The sequence below is a fragment of the Euprymna scolopes genome, chromosome 45 (genome assembly GCF_053919585.1).
Source record: "Euprymna scolopes isolate OS-2025 chromosome 45, ASM5391958v1, whole genome shotgun sequence".
NCBI lineage: Eukaryota > Metazoa > Mollusca > Cephalopoda > Sepiida > Sepiolidae > Euprymna > Euprymna scolopes.
In genome coordinates, this window is record NC_136526.1 from 1,334,667 (window position 1) to 1,353,814 (window position 19,148).

The 19,148-nt window shown below is 36.7% G+C and overlaps 1 protein-coding gene across 3 annotated transcripts in view; it reads right to left on the bottom strand.

Annotated features, from left to right (window-relative positions):
- Nucleotides 1-19,148, bottom strand: part of LOC145269116 (uncharacterized) — a 247,765-nt gene that overhangs the window by 121,787 nt on the left and 106,830 nt on the right. Inside the window, exon 1 of one of the 3 annotated variants that reach the window (XM_080124707.1) lies at nt 18,791-18,917. The exons of the other annotated variants lie outside the window; for them this stretch is intronic. Within the exon in view, the coding sequence (XP_079980833.1) occupies nt 18,791-18,812 (22 nt within the window). The 5' untranslated portion in view covers nt 18,813-18,917. Of the gene's footprint in view, nt 1-18,790; nt 18,918-19,148 lie in introns of those variants that run through there. 3 annotated transcript variants of the gene reach the window in all.

A 19,148-nucleotide genomic window follows, 5' to 3' on the forward strand; every position in this document is an offset into this window, starting at 1 on the left:
CATTTCAGTCCGGCGTTGCCCGGGTATTTGGAGGTGTATGTTGAGTAAAAAAAAACAAAAAAAAACGCTGTCAATTTTTTTTAACTTTGACCCCTATTATGACCCCTTAACATTTATTGTTTTGGGCTCAAATCAAGTTATTAAGTTAGATCCATGTCCAAGAAACCTATATCTAAAATTTCAAGTGTTTAGACCCAAAATTGTCGGAGGAGTTTGGTAGAGTTCTCAAAGGTCAAATCGTTGAACTTTGACCCCTTAACAGCCAGATTTCTGGCTGAAAACTGATCACAAAGATTTTCCCAAATCTCAGTACCCTGTACATCAAATATCGAGTCTGTAGACTTAAAATTGACAGAGTTATTGCGTAGGGAAATGTACACAGACAGACACACACACACACAGACACGTTCACTTTTATATATATATAGATTTATTTGTGGATTTTTATCCTCGTCTTCATAGTTGTTGTTTCACCATGTTTCGATCAAGTATTCCTCTGACCTTCTTCAGGTAGTTAACCGCGACGGGATAGGAATGCTGAATCCCTTAACTGTATCCTCAGTAATTACTGCCTTCCATAGTTGTCGTTGTCTCACCATGTTTTGGTTAACTGATCCTCTGGCCTGCTTCGGATAGAATTGAAACCGTTATCTTCAGCCAATGCTCAACTGGAACCGTAGAGACTCAACACAGACTAAAGGATTAGTTGACCAAAAACATGATGAGACAACGACAACTATGGAAGGCAGTAATTAATGAGGATACAGTTAAGAGACTCAGCATTCCTATCCAGTCGCGGTTAACCACTTGAAGAAGTCCAGAGGAATAGTTGGCCGAAACAACAACAACGATGAAGATGAGGATAACAGTCCGCAAATAAATAAATAAACATAAAAAATTACTCATCTCAAAGGACTCCAATGAAAAAAAAACCATAATATATAAAGTTCGATTTGTCAGCTTAAATGTATATTATGTCTGACTTTTAAAATCCACTTCAAACTTAAGTGTGATCGACTAACAAAATGTTATTTGAAAACTTAAGTGACAGACAAACAAATACTCTTATACAGATGCCTGGACAGATGTAAAAGTCACTTTTGAAAATTAATCATGACAGACCAATGGAAATGCCATTTCAAACTTAAATGTGACTGATCAACAAAATGTTAATTAAAACGTGTTACCAAGGGACAAACTTATAGAGATACATAGATAGACCTAAAACTCTTTTTTCAAAATTTATCATGACAGACCAACAAAAAGCTATTTCAAACTTTTGGCCTTTGGAACAAGATCAAAGTGTAGTATCTGTTCTTCAGATGCTGCACTTCAATTTCTTGTTCTCTGTCAGTGGAGTAGAAATCCTTCACGACTGAGACAATTTTTATTTGTGTTCCTTTTCTCCGCATTAAAAAACGACCCTTGTGTCTAACTCTGTCCCATGGGGAGGCATTGTAAATAGGAACATGATATTACAAATTCATGCAGATTGCGTACGTATTATTACAGAATCAATCCTCTATTGATTATTATAAACTAGCTTGGATACCCGGTGTTGCCCGGGTGTTTGGAGGTGTGTGTTGAGCAAAAAAATAAAAAATAAAAGTGGTAGTAGGCAGGCAGGCTTAAACCCGTACTGCAAAGGAGGAAAAGAATGTGGGGAAAAAAAGTGACGTTTTTGCTGTTGCGCCCATCACCAAACCGGAAGTGGCGAAGGTCTAAATTAGGGCTAGTCAATCGAAAAGAGGGGATGACTTGAAAAAATATCGGCAAAAAAAGCGACCCCCTTCCTTGTAGAAAAGTGTCCAGTTAAGGGTGAAGGAATTAATGTTTTTAGACAATTTTTCGATATTTTTCGTCTGAAGGGCCGAGCTTCAAAACTATACCGATCTCGGGAAAATCCGTCACCTCTGTCGAAAGTTTTAGGCATACATACATACATACATACATACATACATACATACATACATTTAAACAAACAGATGAGATTTGTACAATAGATTTATTTTTTATTTATTTTTCTTTTTATTTATTTTCTTTTTATTTATTTATTTATTTTTTATTTATTTATTTTTTTTATTTATTTATTTTTATTTTTGTTTTATTTCCAGTGTCACAGACTGGCTGTCAAATCAACTCATGGCTGTATTGATTTGATATAATGTTTCAAGATTTTCCACCGTTCACAAATTAGAGTCATTATCAAGATACACATTCTGAATGGAACAATTTATTTGATCTATGAGGGTAGCATGCTCTTGTTCTGTCAGCCATAACTGGGTAAAAGTTTGAAGAAATTCACAGTTATCGATGCCTCCATTCAATCTCAAGAGAAAATGGATACCCTCTGCAGGATAACTGAACATGTACTTGTGAAGCAAGGGTTGCACAATATCCAACCACACCTCTCCTGAATCAGCACACTTGAAAAGAGAAGTGCTAGACGATTGGAAACAATGCTGAGATAAGCAGAGAGCACATACAGTAACTGGAATTCCTAAATGGTCACCTATTTTAATACTGACCAGGCTCAACATTGCTTAACTTCAGTGATCAAACAGGAACTGGTGTGTCAACGTGATTATACAACATATATGAAAATTCAGGAGAGCAGTGGTTGGAGATTGTGTAACCTTGCCTCACAGTTAAATGTGTAGCTACTTTAATGGGGTGTCCATTGTCTCTTGAGACTGAAGAGAGGCATCACATATGACCTCAGAGGAAGATTAAATTTGAACAGTATAGGGAGATGTGTGTACAACAGAGAACTTTGTTGGTTTGGTCACATTGAAAAGATTTATGAGAGTGCTGGAGTTACTGCATATAGAACAGTTAATATAGCAGAGTTGGTTGGCGCAAGATTGGGTTGGTTGTTTTTGTTTTACGGCATATCAACCCTTTTCGGGTTATTTAATGCCGAATCCAAAGATTTTGAAGAAAAATTTTTTAATAGAATATATTTGTTGTTTTCAAGTCAGTTTCTATTTAACCCATAGTTGGGACCCTAACAGGTACTACCACTCCGGGTCAGAGTGGACCTGGGAGCAATGGTAATTAAAGGGTGGCTCCACACTCCCCAAAGCCCGCAAGCTGGGGCCTCACCACTGGATATAGTTTAAGGTCATATTCAGGACCCCCATTGAGGGACTTTTACCCTCTGCAGGGAGGCAGTCAGTGTATTCTAATGCCCCACCAACAGGGCCGCAAGTTCTGGTTGAAGCTTTTTAAACACTATAATTGGAATGCCGTCAGGGCCAGTTGTTTTACTGGAATTAAGGTTCTTTATTAGCTTGGCGACCTCACGCACAGATATTTGTATGTTGCATAGCATGTTGTCTGTTATAGGAGGAAATACAGGGAGTAGATGGCCTTAGTCACATAGGGTAGAATTAGATTATATAGGTGATATCATTTTCTTTTTCTGGAAAAGGACAACAAATAAAACTATGAAAACGGCCTCTAAAATGTTGCTGAAACCATTCCCCACCTTCCAACATGATTGAACACCTTCTAATATGTGGGACGGGGAGGAGGGGTCAGCTCCAGTTATGATTTATCAAAAGAAAGCATTTAGTAAAATATTCAATGAGGAGAAAATAAAAAGCAAAACAAAATTTTTAAAAAATGGCAATTAAAGGGTGGCTCCACACTCCACAAAGCCCACAAGCTGGGGCCTCACCACTGGATATAGTTTAAGGTCATAGCCAGGACCATGGTTGGCGCAGGAAGATCAAAAAAAAAAACATGTCAGGAAATGATAAAAATGGATTTGAGGATAAACAAAGTCCTGGAAGTGAATTTCTAAAAGCCACCCAACACATGCCAGCGTATATTAAATCGAATATGATGAGGACAGTGTGGGACGATACAATTTTTTTTTTTTTTTTTTACACAGTGATCACCACTTATCAAGGCCCGGAAGCCACTCAGGGATAAGGGTTATTGTAAGTACATCACGTTAGTGAGGAGATTTTATGAAGTGTTTAATTAGGGGGGGCGGTTCATTAGGAATTTGTTAACATTAGACTTGAAGACATCCAAGTTGTAGTCCGGAGGGAAGCAGGCAGACGGAACAGAGTTCCACAGGCGTGCAGTTCTAAGAAAGAAGCTTTGCTCATGAAATCCGCGTTTTGATTTAGGCACAGATATAGAGTGGGGGAAATTATCGACCCTTTTTCCCCTTTTCTTTCTTTATCTTCAACTCACAGTTTCTTTGAGAGAAAAGTAATTTATCATCTTCCAAGGTTCAATTCCCATCACTTACTTGGTGGTCTAGTACTTAAACATAACAGGTGAACCAAATGACAATGTTCCTTGATACCAAAATATACTTTTTTTTCGCGAGGTCAACTTTACTGTTCTTTTCTGTTTATCATATCTGCAATAAAGACACATTCCGGAATTTGGAGAAAAGATAAGTTCCTTAAACTCCAGGTCAAAAAAACCCCACCCAATTCTTTACCTGTAAGCAAGGTGAATTGTTATTATCCGGGCGTACAACATCGCTATACCTCCACTGGTTTTGATGACTGCAAAAATTCTTTGGGGCATGCTAGGAATAAGCATCAGGGGTGTTGCTCCAGTTTCTGAAGATGGCTTTACAAAGTCCATTTTTTTTTTTAATATTGTTTGCCATTTTGATAAACATCTCTTGTCATCCATCCCCAAACATTTTCAATTTGGGTTCAAATTTGAAGGTGCAGGAACACTTGGCAAGGGAAGGCCAAGAAAAACATTTCAGGAAGTGATAAGATTTGAGAGAAAGAAGGATAAACAAGGACCTGTAAGTGAATATATAAAAGCCGCCCAACACGTGCCAGCATATAAAATAAGCATTAAATCGAATTTGATGAAGATGAAATCCAACAAACAAACCCAACCTCTGATAGAGATGCCAGCATATGAAACAGAAAGGAGACATGATTTGATTTCCCTTAAATGAAAACCGTTCTTCTTTCTTTTTTGTTGCAGACCATCTACTGCTTAGTTATTTGTGTACAAATCCCAAGAACGATAAGAGCCTTCTATCATGTCGGAAAGTGACACAAGGTTTAATGAGTGAGATCAGAGATGTGCCACTGTACAACACATGCTCTCTACTGATCCAATTTATGACAACAGGACCATTGCCAGCACCAACGTTTGGGTGCCATTCTATACAACAAGCCAATTGAAATAAAAAAAGACTGCTCGGCAAATAGAAAAGATATCCAGAAAAATCGGAAAAAAGAATAACTCTGTTGTGTTCAATTAGATGTACTTGAAAATATATATATATATATATATATATATATATATAGTAAATTATAAAATGCATATGGCGATTAAGCTACACTGAATATTCCGCGTTTCATCCACTCTAGGGTTCTTCAGGCTTATGCGCGAATTCTGTGGTTGTTTTTCGCGCATAAGCCTGAAGAATCCTAGAGTGGATGAAACGCAGAATATTCAGTGTAGTTTAATCGCCATATACATTTTATAACTTACTAACTAGCTCTAACTACGTATTGAGCACTTTTGAAGTAAATACTTAAAGTTTACGCATAAATCTATACTTTCGTATATTAATTTTATGTGAGTAAATTAAGTAGTTTATATATATATATATATATATATATATATATATATATATATATATATATATATATATATATATTGTGACGTAACCCATAAATGGATTACGTAATTGATTGAAAATTGAAAAATTTAATTTCGGGCCAACGAGAAATGTATCGTTTTTTTTTGTTATTTTATTATTTTACCAAAGGCAAATGAACATAGTTCCAAAGAGAGAGAAAAAGACAATGGGAGAAGGAGAGAGAGGTGAGAAAAGCCTTTTGACATGCAAGCTAGCGAGATGACCGGGTCATTTGATCAGAAACCCATCAACCCGTGCGGGTTGCTAGGCAACGAAGAATAAAGGAGAGAAAGAGGCTAAGAAACATACTGGGAAGAGGAATAGAGAGAGAGAGAGAGAGAGAGAGAGAGAGAGAGAGAGAGAGAGAGAGAGAGAGAAAAAAAGAGGAAGAAAGATCTTTTGGTACAGGACGAAAACTTTTGGTCGGCGCGCCAAAGTGTGTGCACGTGGAAAATTTTTCACCACGTCACCAAGTGACAGATGAACGAAGATGTGGATACCCCCCCCCTTCACCAACAGCGAAAGAAACAAAGTAATGCCTGGGAGGAACTCCATATCAACGGTGAGAGAAAAGAAATAATGCTTCGGAGATCAAGCTGCCGTTGTCGGAATACCGAGTGTTAATTTCGCGAACACAGGAGACGTGATATTCTGAGAATAACCCAAAACATTGGATAGTTACGATAAAGGAACCCCGCGTGCTATGAACTATTGCCCGAAGCGAATAAAATGAAGGCTAAAGTACACTTTAAAAGTTAAAAGAAAAACAAAAGAGAAAAGAAACATAAAAAAAAACGGGAGTTACCTCTCTCTCATATATTTAAGTCAACGAGTTCATATTGCCATTGTTGCATTTGGACTGATACATTTTTTTGTTTTGATATATTTCTGGTTGACATCCTCGAATAATAGACAAAGATACCTCTCCCCATCTTTATAATTTCTTTTTTTTTATTTTCACTTAATTGCATTATTCCTCTCCTATCATAGTTCATCGTTTTATAATAAAATTTAATTTCGAAAATATTACCATTGTGTGTCGTGTTCTCCATTATTTTCATACGCTGTTCGTCATCTATTGTATATTTCTGGTTTTGAAAGAGTCTCTTCATATTTTTATTTCAGCGAGGTGTACCGAACCCAGGGCCTATGTATTTTAATGTACATTGTATTTCATGAATGTCTTATTATTATTTTTTTTGTTACGAACTCACGAATGTGTTGTTATTATTGTCTATTTGTATTAATAATAATGGAATTCTTAATAATATATATCTCACACACACACACACACACACTCACACGTACATATGCAATTGACCAAATAGACAATCTTTTACTCTTCAGGTTGTCAATTGTGTGTTTTAATGGATAACAAAGACCATTTCCCTGGTGGCATACATGACTAAATCAAAGATATCAACCTTTTCTCACATCATGCTCAAGAGGTATAAAAAAAAGTAGTTACCTCCCTTTGTTCAAACTAATTATATCGACCACTTCTCCTTTCTGAAAGCCCTATTTTGATTGGCTAGGATGAAGCTCCTTGGCCAATCAACAAACATTTAATATAAGCAGAATTCTGGAAAAACAGATTCGCTCTCTTTTTGAATCAATCGTCGGCCTATAGACAACTATGGAAAATCTCTCCTAAATTTGCCGCCGAATTTTGATTGAACTTTTTCAGGGAGCCGTCCAAGACTTTTGGACGATAAAGAACTTTTTATTGGACTTCTAAAGCCGCAAACACAATTAGTTTTGCAAGAACCTTTTCTTTGTAATATTTTCAATTTAATATACATAATTTTCTCCAATTCTTGTGTGAGTTCAGCAATCTTTATTTCTGTATTTCCCACTTCCTACTTCAACAAGACACCAGCTCCCGGCAATCGCCATAGAGGCTTCTTCAATTTTATAAGAGCTCAACTTCCATGATAGAGCCATAATTCCAAGTGATCATTATCCTTAGATAGACAGGTAGAAACCCAAACACGATTTTAATCGTCCCCTATATCCTAGAGCCAGAGCATTTAACCCCGCATTAGTCGCATGGAATGTTTTGTCACCCCAATTTTGTTTAAGTGCTCATAATTCCTAGTTGGTAACTTATTTCTTTTCCTCCCTCTCAGTACTCTCCTGACTCAGTGAGAGAATAGCAAATGTGGTATGGCGCAGTTGTATCTCAGTTTTCCTTAGAGGTAGACATCGCTTTGTCCTTCTGGGGTGTCCAGTCACCCCAGCTGACTAACCTAAGTATGATTTTATGATTTATATATTTTTGTATTTTTCCAGTAGGAATAAAAATTTGCAAATATAAGCGCATATTATGTATCATTAGGTTAATCTGTAATATTTAATATGGAATTAATGTTTTGGTATTTTCTTTATCATAAGTTTTGATGGGATTATTTTTTATTTACAATTTATTATTTTTTCAGTTTTGTAACTATGAATTTAATATCTTATTTAATATCTTTATTTTTGCTTAGTTTTATAATTTATTTTATTGTATTATTTTATATTAATATCAAACATGATACAAGTGATTTGAACTGTTCAACAGGGACTGTAGATATATCATGAACCAGCATGATAACTATATTTTACAAAATAATAACACTATAAACATTTTTATGTTAGGGTGTAGAAACACCCCATAGGACTAACCATGTTTGGAACACGCAGGTGACTAACGCAAGGTTAAAAAGCAGTGTTACCCGGGATAAAAAAAAAACCCTCTGTCTTTTTTGTTGTTGTTGCCCGGGGACCATAATCCATAATGCTAAATATCCCACATATAGCAGATAGAAACCCAAAAGCAATTTTTTTAATAACTTAGTTTTGATTTTAATAATAAGCATTTGACCGCAACCATAATCCAAAGTGTTTAATATCTTGGGTATCGGAGAGGGGAGGGGGGGTTAGTTTTTATAGTGATTTGAAGGCCTCTTTAATTTTTAAGATGCTAAATATTCTAAACATAGCTTGTGTCTTTCTTTAAAATGTTACATTGAAACTATAATCCAAGATGCTCAATATCCTTGAGTAGAGCAAGTATTTGTATTCTTTTTTTTTTTTTTTTTTTGTATTTTTACCCCATACAAGACATGGTGCCACTTTGATGTAGGGGGCTGCTATCTGGAACATAATTACGGGGGCACTATGTAGGGAGTTGAGCAGCAAGATGACTGTTTACATTACGCTTGAATTTCTGCATATCAGTACAGTCGGGGAAACAGGATTAAAAAGATGCTTGGGGCCAAATCTAAGAAAAAAAGAATTTTCTTGGTGACTGAATAATGAACTTTCAATACTTTTGAATAATTTTCTAACCAATAAAACAGAATGTAGATGTAAAAAGATTTTTAATGGAAGGAGAGATACATGGGTGGATTCTTATATTCACACACACACACACACACACACACACACACACACACACACACACACACACACACACACACACACACACACACAGTTAACCGAAACAGAAGCTCTGAAAGCTTTAAGGTGGGTTCTATTTCTGTAACAGATGCAACAGTTTGCAAGCATCAGCATAAGTTAGAGAGAGAGAGAGAGAGAGAGAGAGAGAGAGAGAGAGAGAGAGAGAGAGAGAGAGAGAGAGTTAGATAAAAGTAGGACAAATGAAAGAGAAAGAAAGATTTATATATAAGTAGGGCAAATGAGAGACAGAGAGAGAGAGAGAGAGATTAAAAAGTAAGAGAAATGAAAGAGAAAGAAAGATATATTAAAAGTAGGACAAGTGAGAAAGAGGGAAAGAGAGATAAAAGTAGGGCAAATGAGAGTGGGTGGGAGAGTGGGAGAGAGAGAGGGAGTGAGAGAGAGAGCGTATGCAGGAGCAAAACTTAACAACAATACTAAAAATTGCGGAGAAGCGAAAGATGGGAGAATAAATAGGTGTTGATGGAAGAAAAAAACAAAATGTTTTATACAGAAATACGTTGTTTTTTTTTTTTTAATCTGACTAAAATATATTCCTATTTACAATGTCTCCCCACGGGACAGAGTTAGACACCAGGGTCGTTTTTTTAATGTGGAGAAAAGGAACAAAAATAAAAATTGTCTCAGTCGTGAAGGATTTCTCCTCCACTGACGGAGAACAAGAAATTGAAGTGCAGCAACTGCAGCATCTGAAAAACAGGGTATTTATTTGCTCCTCCACCGAGCAAATTAGGCACAAGGCCGATTTTTAATGTGAGGAGTGAAGGGGAAATGGGGGCCAACTCCCCGGGGAGTAGGGGAGCTGGATAGTGACAATTGGTATAAAGGGTTTCACCTCCATTGACCAAGGTCTTATATGTGGGGGCAACCCCACATATGGTCTTTGCTTGCAGTATCTGCCGGAACAGATACTACACTTTGAGATATTAAATTTTTTATTCACAGAAAAAAAAAAAAAAAAAAAACATTTGATCCCGGCCCGAAGGCCAAGAATCTGACTATAATATGTTGTTGGTTTCAGTATAGATACAGTTTGGACTACCGTTGTAAACTTGTTAGGCATAAATGATATTTTATACCGTATATACATACAGGGTGAGTCACGGGAAACGGGTGTTTTTAGAACGCTCCTTGTTCTTCTTGAGTAAGGGATAGGAAGTGAGGAAGGGACTCTTTAAACCTACTTAAGATGCCGTTTAGTTTGTTGTTATTTGTTTATCTTTTACATTTTGTTTTAGTAAGGTTTAAAGTTAGCTTTATGTACGTTATAAAATTGTTGTTTATGTAAAATTTCAAATTGTCTGAGTAATTTGGTAGAGACCGCAGAAGTCAATTTTTTTAACTTTGACCCCTATTATGACCCCTTAACATTTGTTTTGGGCTGTATATCAAATTTCGAGTCTGTAGACTTAAAATTGACAGAGTTATTGCGTAGGGAAATGTACACAGACAGACAGACAAACAGACACGTTTAATTTTATATGCATACTAGCATCGGTGTCCGGCGTTGCCCGGGTATTTGGAGGGGTATGTTGAGTAAAAAAAAAAAAAAGTTAATTTTTTTAACTTTGACCCCTATTATGACCCCTTAACATTTATTGTTTTGGGCTTAAATCAAGTTATTAAGTTAGATCCATGTCCAAGGAACCTATATCTAAAATTTCAAGTGTTTAGATCCAAAATTGTCGGAGGAGTTTGGTAGAGTTCTCAAAGGTCAAATCAAGAAAATCAACAGAAAATAAAAGAAGAAAGAAAACTCTCGTATTTAATCAAACATGCTTGGATAACGACTTGCTGCCAAAATATGCATATATATATATATATATATATATATATATATATATATATATATATATATATACGAGGGGCGTGCAATAAGTAATGCCCCTGACCCACTTCCAGTTGTCTGATCTAGCTGAAATTTTGCATGTGCAATGATTTATATCTCTACGGGTTATGTGGCAAATTACAGCTTTGAACTAATTGTAGTTTCTGTTTTACAGGTGTTTAAGGTGTGATAATGCCCCATCATATAACCTTGTAAAACGCTGGCATCGTGAATTCAAACATGGCCGAAAGTCTGTGGAAGCAGCTCCCAGACCTGGTCGCCCCCCCCCTTTTGCCATTGATGAAGCATCTGTCTGTCAAGTTAAGGCTGCCATTTTGGAAGATCGGTGCATTACCATTCGCCAAATAGCCCAAGATGTCAAGATTAGTACAGGGTCTGTGGAAACTATCATTCATGACCATTTGCATATGCATATGCATAAGGTGTCTGCCAGATGGATTCCCAGGTTGCTCACACCATTCCAGAAGCAAGCATGCGTTGAGTGCTCGAGGATGAATTTGGAGATGTGCCAAGAAGATGAGTCAAAGTTTTTCAAAAGACTGATTACACAGGATGAAACCTGGGTCCATCACTATGATCCAGAGACCAAAGCCCAGTCAATGCAGTGGAAGCACTTGGACTCACCACCTCCAAAGAAGGTAAGGGTGCAGCCCTCCGCTGACAAGGTCATGCTCACAGTCTTCTGGACCAGGACGGAGTAGTGATGATAGATTTCCTGGCAAAGGGTACCACAATTACAGGAGCCTATCTTGTGAGGAAATTAAGGAAAACTATCAAAATCAAGAGGTGGGGCAAGATCAGCAAAGGTACCCTCCTCCTGCAGGACAACGCTACAGTCCACAACTCGCATGTCGCCAGATCAGAAGCACGGGCGTGTGGTTATGAAATCCTCCCCCATCCTCCCCACTCTCCTGATCTTGCACCCTCTGATTTTCACCTCTTCCCAGCCATGAAGTTGTTTTTGAAAGGAAAGCGTTTCCCAGATGATGCAGCCTTGATTTCTGAAGTCACGTCGTGGTTGGAGAACCAACCTGGGGTGTTCTACAAAAACGGTCTCCAGAGCTGCAACTATTCTCGAGATATTGAGAACTTTCTGTTGCCAGTTCACTGAAAAAAAAACTTCCTCTCCCACCAAAAAAATAATAAAAAATAAACGAATAAAAACAACTTTTCTTTCAATCAAAATAGCAGGAAATGCCTGTGCGACCACAAAAAAAAAAAAAAATGAGCAGAAGAAAGCAAGATAAGGGTGACTGAGTGTACAGTAGTCAATGGAAAATATCGTAGTAAACATTAGTAGTGAAAATTTTGTAAATTGGATTACTTAAAGAGATGGCTTACCAAGAACTTGTTTACATTGGACTTGAAGACAACCATATTGTAGTCAGCTGGAAAGCAGGCAAACAGAATAGACTTCCACAGGCGTTCAGTTCTAAGAAAGAAGCTTTCTTCATGGAATCTAGGCTTAGGCACATATAAAGAGTGGGAGAAAATTATTGATAGTGGTTTCAACTAGATGAGTGTTTTTCGTGAAAGTTTGGCAAGGGGGTGCTCACAGATTGGAGCTCAGAATCTCCACCTCTTTCGATAACTTTTGGAAATGAATTTGCATTATGACGTTTCTGAATTTGAGAGATGAGGATTGGTTATTTGTATCATCTGATAATAACAATAAAAATATTATATAATAATAATAGATAATATATACAAGTAATAAGTAAAAAAAATATTAATACATAGATATAGATAATATAGATATACATTAATATATAATAATAAGTAGTAATAAATAGTGATATTTAAAACTAGAAATAAAATAGGTTTAAGACTCCTAAAGTTTGTATTAGAATTGTCCGCAGTGGTGTAGTGGTTAGAGCTTTTGGGAAAATCATTTGTAAAAAGTGATATTCTCCTCAAGGTTGAAGGTTCAATACTCAGTGGGGTGACCGAAATATACAATTGCAAATTACTTAGGACCTCTATCCAGTCATGGCTGACGGAACAAGAGCATGCTACCCACCGTGAAGTAAATAAAGGGTTCCGCTCAAAATTCCGTCCAAATTCCCGAGTTTGACAGAAACATTCCCAAGTTTGATAAGATACACCTGAAGAAGATTCTCTATCTATATAAAAGCCAAGTACGGCCAAGGATGGAATACTGCTGCCATATCTGGGCAGGAGCTGCCAAAAACAGCCTATCATGCCTTGACAGAATACAAAATAGACTTTGTGGTTTAGTGGGGGATGCCCTTTTCTCTACCCTGCAACCCCTCTCCCACAGAAGAAACGTTGCAAGCCTATCCTTGTTTTATCGTTATTTTCATGGCAGGTGCTCGTCTGAACTCCAATCCCTGGTCCCCCCTCGTCAATCTTTCACGAAAAACACCCGTCTAGCTGAATCCACTGTGAAAAATTTCCCTCACTCTATATCTGTGCCTAAATCAAAACGCGGATTTCATGAACAAAGCTTCTTTCTTAGAACTGCATGCCTGTGGAACTCTGTTCCGTCTGCCTGCTTCCCTCCGGACTACAACTTGGATGTCTTCAAGTCTAATGTTAACAAATTCCTAATGAACCGCCCCCTTAAGTAAACACTTCATCAAATCTCCTCACTAACATAATGTACTTGCAATAACCCTTATCCCTGAGTGGCTTCCGGGCCTTGATAAGTGGTGATCTCTGTGTAAAAAAAAAAAAAAAAAAAAAAAAAAAGATACACCTGAAGAAGGTCGGAGGTTACATCAACCGAAACGTTGTGAAAATCATACTCAAGATGAGAACAGTAGTCTGATAATACCAATCAAAAGTGGTTTTTGTTTTTTTTTGTTTTGTTTTTTTGTAAGAAACAAATGAAATCAAAGAGAAAAAAAAAGAAATCTGCAAAAATCAAACAACAACAAAATAATACGATGTATTAATTCGGAAAGTCGATACAATTTGGAAGCCATTTTGGGAGCTAACTGCTTGAATATAACCAAAAGTTTAAATAAGATTCTAACTTTATGTTATGCAGACTTGTTGTATGGGCAATGATTACATGCATACATGATTTTTGTATCAAATTTCTATTAGTAACGTGATTACTATTATTTATTGTTGTTGTTGTTAGTAGTAGTAGTAGTAGTAGTAGGAGGAGGAGGAGGAGGAGGAGGAGGAGGAGGAGTGTTATGCTCATCATCATCATCATCTGTTTTTATTAAAAATATCACCAAATATATTTTTATAACCATTTAATGCTAAAGTTAGAGAGAGAAAGGGACACACACACACACACACACCACGCAGACATACACACACCATACACAATCACACACACATACACACACGCACACACACACATCACACCACGCAGACATACATACACCATACACAAACACACACACACATACACATCACACACACCATACACACATCACACACTATATACAAACACACACATACACACATCACACACTATATACAAGCACACACACACACACACACACACACACCACACAAATTCATTTTCGCCATAGCTAAGCCCAACTAAGACATTGGCAAACAATTCTTGAGCACTTTCATGCATGTTTTTCACAGAAAGAAACTATAAAATTGTAGATTTTGCCGTCCCAGCAAACTATAAAGTGAAGATTACAAAACAGAAAAACAACGCAAATACACAGTCAGGGAACTCAAAGGAATATGAAACATGAATTTCAATGTAAGTGCAACACCAATAATCATAGGTGCACTAGGAACAGTCACATAAAGACTAGGAGAAATTAGAATCAAAGGGAAGATTAAGACTACACAATAGACAGCAATTATTAAACCAGCTGAAATATTAAGGTAAATCCGCAAACGCAGAAACTAACCCACATAAATTACAAATGCTAACCAGCTACATTGAAATTGCAATTGAAATAAAAACAAAACCATAAAAATATGTAAATCAACGAAACTGAAACTTCCCCCCAATCCCAATAAAACACATGCTGATACCACTTAAAACACAGCAATATTGGTCATGAATGCACACATAAACTTCAAATTTTTGTTAATGTATTAGCAAAGAATGCAAAGCAGATAGGATTAGAAATAAACCCAGAGAAAACAGAATGTATGTCTACAGCTAAATCACAGTTCAAACTAAACATGACTAATCACAGTTAACTCATCAAACAGGTCACCCAATTCATTTATTTACGACATAAAGCGTGGCCTTTTAAGACGGTCTTGCATAAACTGACTTTTTCCCCGTAATCACGAGACAACATGGAAACACAGAATCGGGCTAAGTTGGATGGTTTTCCAAAAACGCAGCAGCATTATAAAATCAAAAAAGGGGGCCGATAAATGTTAAAGTAAAAGTTTATTTAATTTATGTCCTTCCAGTAGTTTTATATGCTTTGATTGTATCACATGGACTAAACAACTAAGCAATCCCATTGAGGTGTTTCAAAATCACATAATGTGTTTCTTTATGAACATGGCCTGATTGAAAAAAAATCAAAACAAAATATCCACTCTCCATCAAACTAATTATCTACCCCCTCTATTTGATAAAATCAAAAGTAAAACCTTTAAACTTTTAGGCCATGTCAAACGATCAACCACTGGCATGTCAAAGTTATGATTTGATGGTATGTTAGAAGGCAAAAGAGGCAGAGGAAAGCCAAGGAGAAGATGAAGAGAAAATGTTTTTCATTCGACATCTTTCAACAGTTGGGCGTCCATCAACCAACTTGCCCTGAATCGGAAGGAATGGCGAAAAATAAGTCGTGTGGGTTCGCAATCTGCACCAAGCGGAAAATGTGATTCATGAAATACCACATAAATGATTATGAAGGGTCAAAGAGGATGGAAAGACCAAGAAAGGAGACCACTAAACAGGACTCCACTAGAAGAGTGTGGATAGTTCTGGAACCTTGAGGAGGTTTATTACCACCAAAATCTCAGAGACAACCAATGGTCATTGCCAAGAAGAAATCAATGATAAGCGGCTGTTGCGATAACATAAAATCATTTGCAATGAGTATTGAAAGAGGAGGAGACTACTGGAAATCGGAGGAGACTTGTTGTCACTCGCACAATAGAGAATATCACTTGTATGAGTACAAATAAACGTTAATTCATCTGCAAAGGTGAAGAGTACTGGAAATCTAGGGAGACTTCTTGTCACTCAGACTCCAAAGAACACCACAAGTTGTTCTCAAAGAGAAATCTTTGATGATGGTCTGTGTGACTACTCCTAATGAGTAAATAATATTAATAATAATAATAAAAAAATAATAATAAATAACAATAATAATAACAACTTGTTGTCACTCAGATTCCGGGAACACCGCTGCTTATTGTCAAGTGGTAATCACTGATATTGATTTGTGTGAAAACTCCTAATGAGCAAATCAATGAATCAATAAATAAATTCCATAATTAATAAGAATGGGAAGAGTCAAAGAATTGCAATGTGGGAACGTAAAGGATACAAATGAATAGTTGTCTGCATCAGAAACGGTCTTCTACAGATAGTAGGTTTCTTATATTACTCTGTGTGTGTGTGTGTGTGTGTGTGTGTGTGTGTGTGTGTGTGTGTGTGTGTGTATTTTTTTTTTTTTACATAGTTGTCACCACTTATCAAGGCCCGGAGGCCACTCAAGGTTAAGGGTTAAAGAGTGTACAGTAGTCAATGGGACAATATCATAGTAATCAAGTTTGGTAAATTGGATTACTTAAAGGGAACGACTCATCAAGAACTTGTTTACATTGGACTTGAAGACAGCCATATTGTAGTCAGCTGGAAAGCAAATGGAAGAGAGTTCCACAGACATGCAGTTCTAAGAAATAAGCTTTGTTCATGGAATCTACGTTTTGGTTCAGGCATCGATAAAGAGTGGGGGAAATTATCGATAGTATTTTCAGCTAGACGAGTGTTTTTCGTGAAAGTTTGGCGATGGGGGGACCATAGATTGGAGCTCAGACGATCACTTGCCATGAAAATAACGATAAAACAGAGACAGGCTTGCAACGTCTCTTCTGTGGGAAAGAGGTTGCAGAAACGAGAAAAGGGGATTGTCTACTAGTTAATCATTAGTGACTTTTCCAGGGCATCCATATATATATATATATATATATAATCAGCTCAACAAAAAATGTACGGAACTTAATTTTAACCAAAACTTTAGATGTTTCTGCAGTTTACAAACTATATTTTTTTAGATAGATTTCTTAAAATTAAATTTACTTTTTACGCTGTCTGACTACCCCTCGTGAGTAATCTGACTCCTCGTGAGTAAATCATAATAATAATAATAATAATAATAATAATAATGTTGTTGTTGTTGTTGTTGTTGTTGTTGTTGTTGTTGTTGTTGTTGTTGTTGTTGTTGTTGTTGTTGTTGTTGTTGTTGTTGTTGTTGTTGTTGTTGTTGTTGTTGTTGTTGTTGTTGTTGAAGAAGAAGAAGAAGAAGAAGAAGAAGAAGAAGAAGAAGAAGAAGAAGAAGAATGGTGAACTGCATCCATGCCCTGCCACAACAATAGAGGTAGAGAGTAGTAATGGGACGATTCCAATATTCTTCCCAATTCCAATACAATAACTGATTCCGAACTAAATTCCCGATTCCAATACAATTACCGATTCCGATTATTTATAAATTTATAAATATGTAACTATGATTGTTGTAAAAGAAAAAAAAAAAAGAAGACGTTAAATGTGCAGATATTTTCTCAAACATAACAAGCCGCGCCTTCGGGACAAGATCAAAGTGTAGTGTCTGTTCTTCAGATGCTGCACTTCAATTTCTTGTTCTCTGTCAGTGGAGGAGAAATCCTTCACGACTAAGACAATTTTTTATTTTTGTACCTTTTCTCCACGTTAAAAAAACGACCCTGGTGTCTAACTTTTGTTTTAAACAAAAATCAAACAAAGAAAGACACTTTAAAGAATCGTTTTTGGCATCGGATAATAGGCACACATTTTACCGATTCTGATACCCCCAAAAGTTCCGATTTTTTCGATTCCCGATTCCGATTAATCATCCCAACACTAACGGAGAGGCTTGTTGTTACTCACATTACAGAGAACTCAACAAGTAATTCTGACAAGAGAAATCTTTGATGAATGGCCTGTGAGATTACTCCTAGTGAGTAAATAATAATTTAAAAAATGCATTCTGAATTCTTCATGGGGTGGGGGGCATCAATTTATGTGAAGGAAACAACTGACCCCCCCCCTCTCTCTCACACACACACACACACACACACACACTCTACCTCCTTCTCTGTTTTCCTGTTCTTCACTCAAATAGCAAGCCAGGTCAGGTCACACAGCATTATATGAAACTGGTTTAATTGATATGTCGCAAGCAGGTTGGATCACTGCCTGTCTCTTTGGTAACAAACTACAGCATCTATTATAAATACTTGTAAGGATACATTATATTTGTATGTTCTGACATTCAACCGTTTATTAGGTTGACAAGAAATGTCTTGCAGAATTTTTAATTTTGTTTTCAAATAAGTTTTCATTATAATACCTTTACTTTATATATGATTTTAAAGAGCGTTTTTCGCTCTATCCTGCCTTGACAGAGTTTAAAATAGACTTCGTAGACTAGTGGGGAATGCCTTTTTCTCTTCCCTGCAACCTCTTTCTCAGGGAAGAGATGTTGCAAGCCTGTCTCTGCTTTATCGTTATTTTCATGGCAAGTGCCCGTCTGAGCTCCAATCTAGTCAACAGAAAAGACCCAACTCCATGACAATGCCCGACCGCACGTTGCTAAACCGACCCTGCAGAAGTTGAATGAATTTGGCTACAAAACTCTGCCTCTTTCGCCATACTCTCCAGACCTCTTACTTACCAACTACTGCTTTTTCAAGCATCTTGACAACTTTCTGTATGAGAAATGCTTAAAAAAAAAATTTTTTAAAAGCAATATCAAAAATGCCTTCAACGACTTCATCGTCACTAGAATGCAAGATTTTTACGTTACTAGAATGCAAGATTTTTACGTTACTAAAATGCAAGATTTTTACGTTACTAGAATGCAAGATTTTTACGTTACTAGAATGCAAGATTTTTACGTTACTCGCATAAATACACTTGATTTGCGTGTATAAAAGTGTGTTGATTCTGATGGTGTTTATTTCAATCAATAAATTTTTGCTTGAGCCAATCTGAGTTGAGAAAATTTGAGTTCATCTGGATTTAAAAGGTAA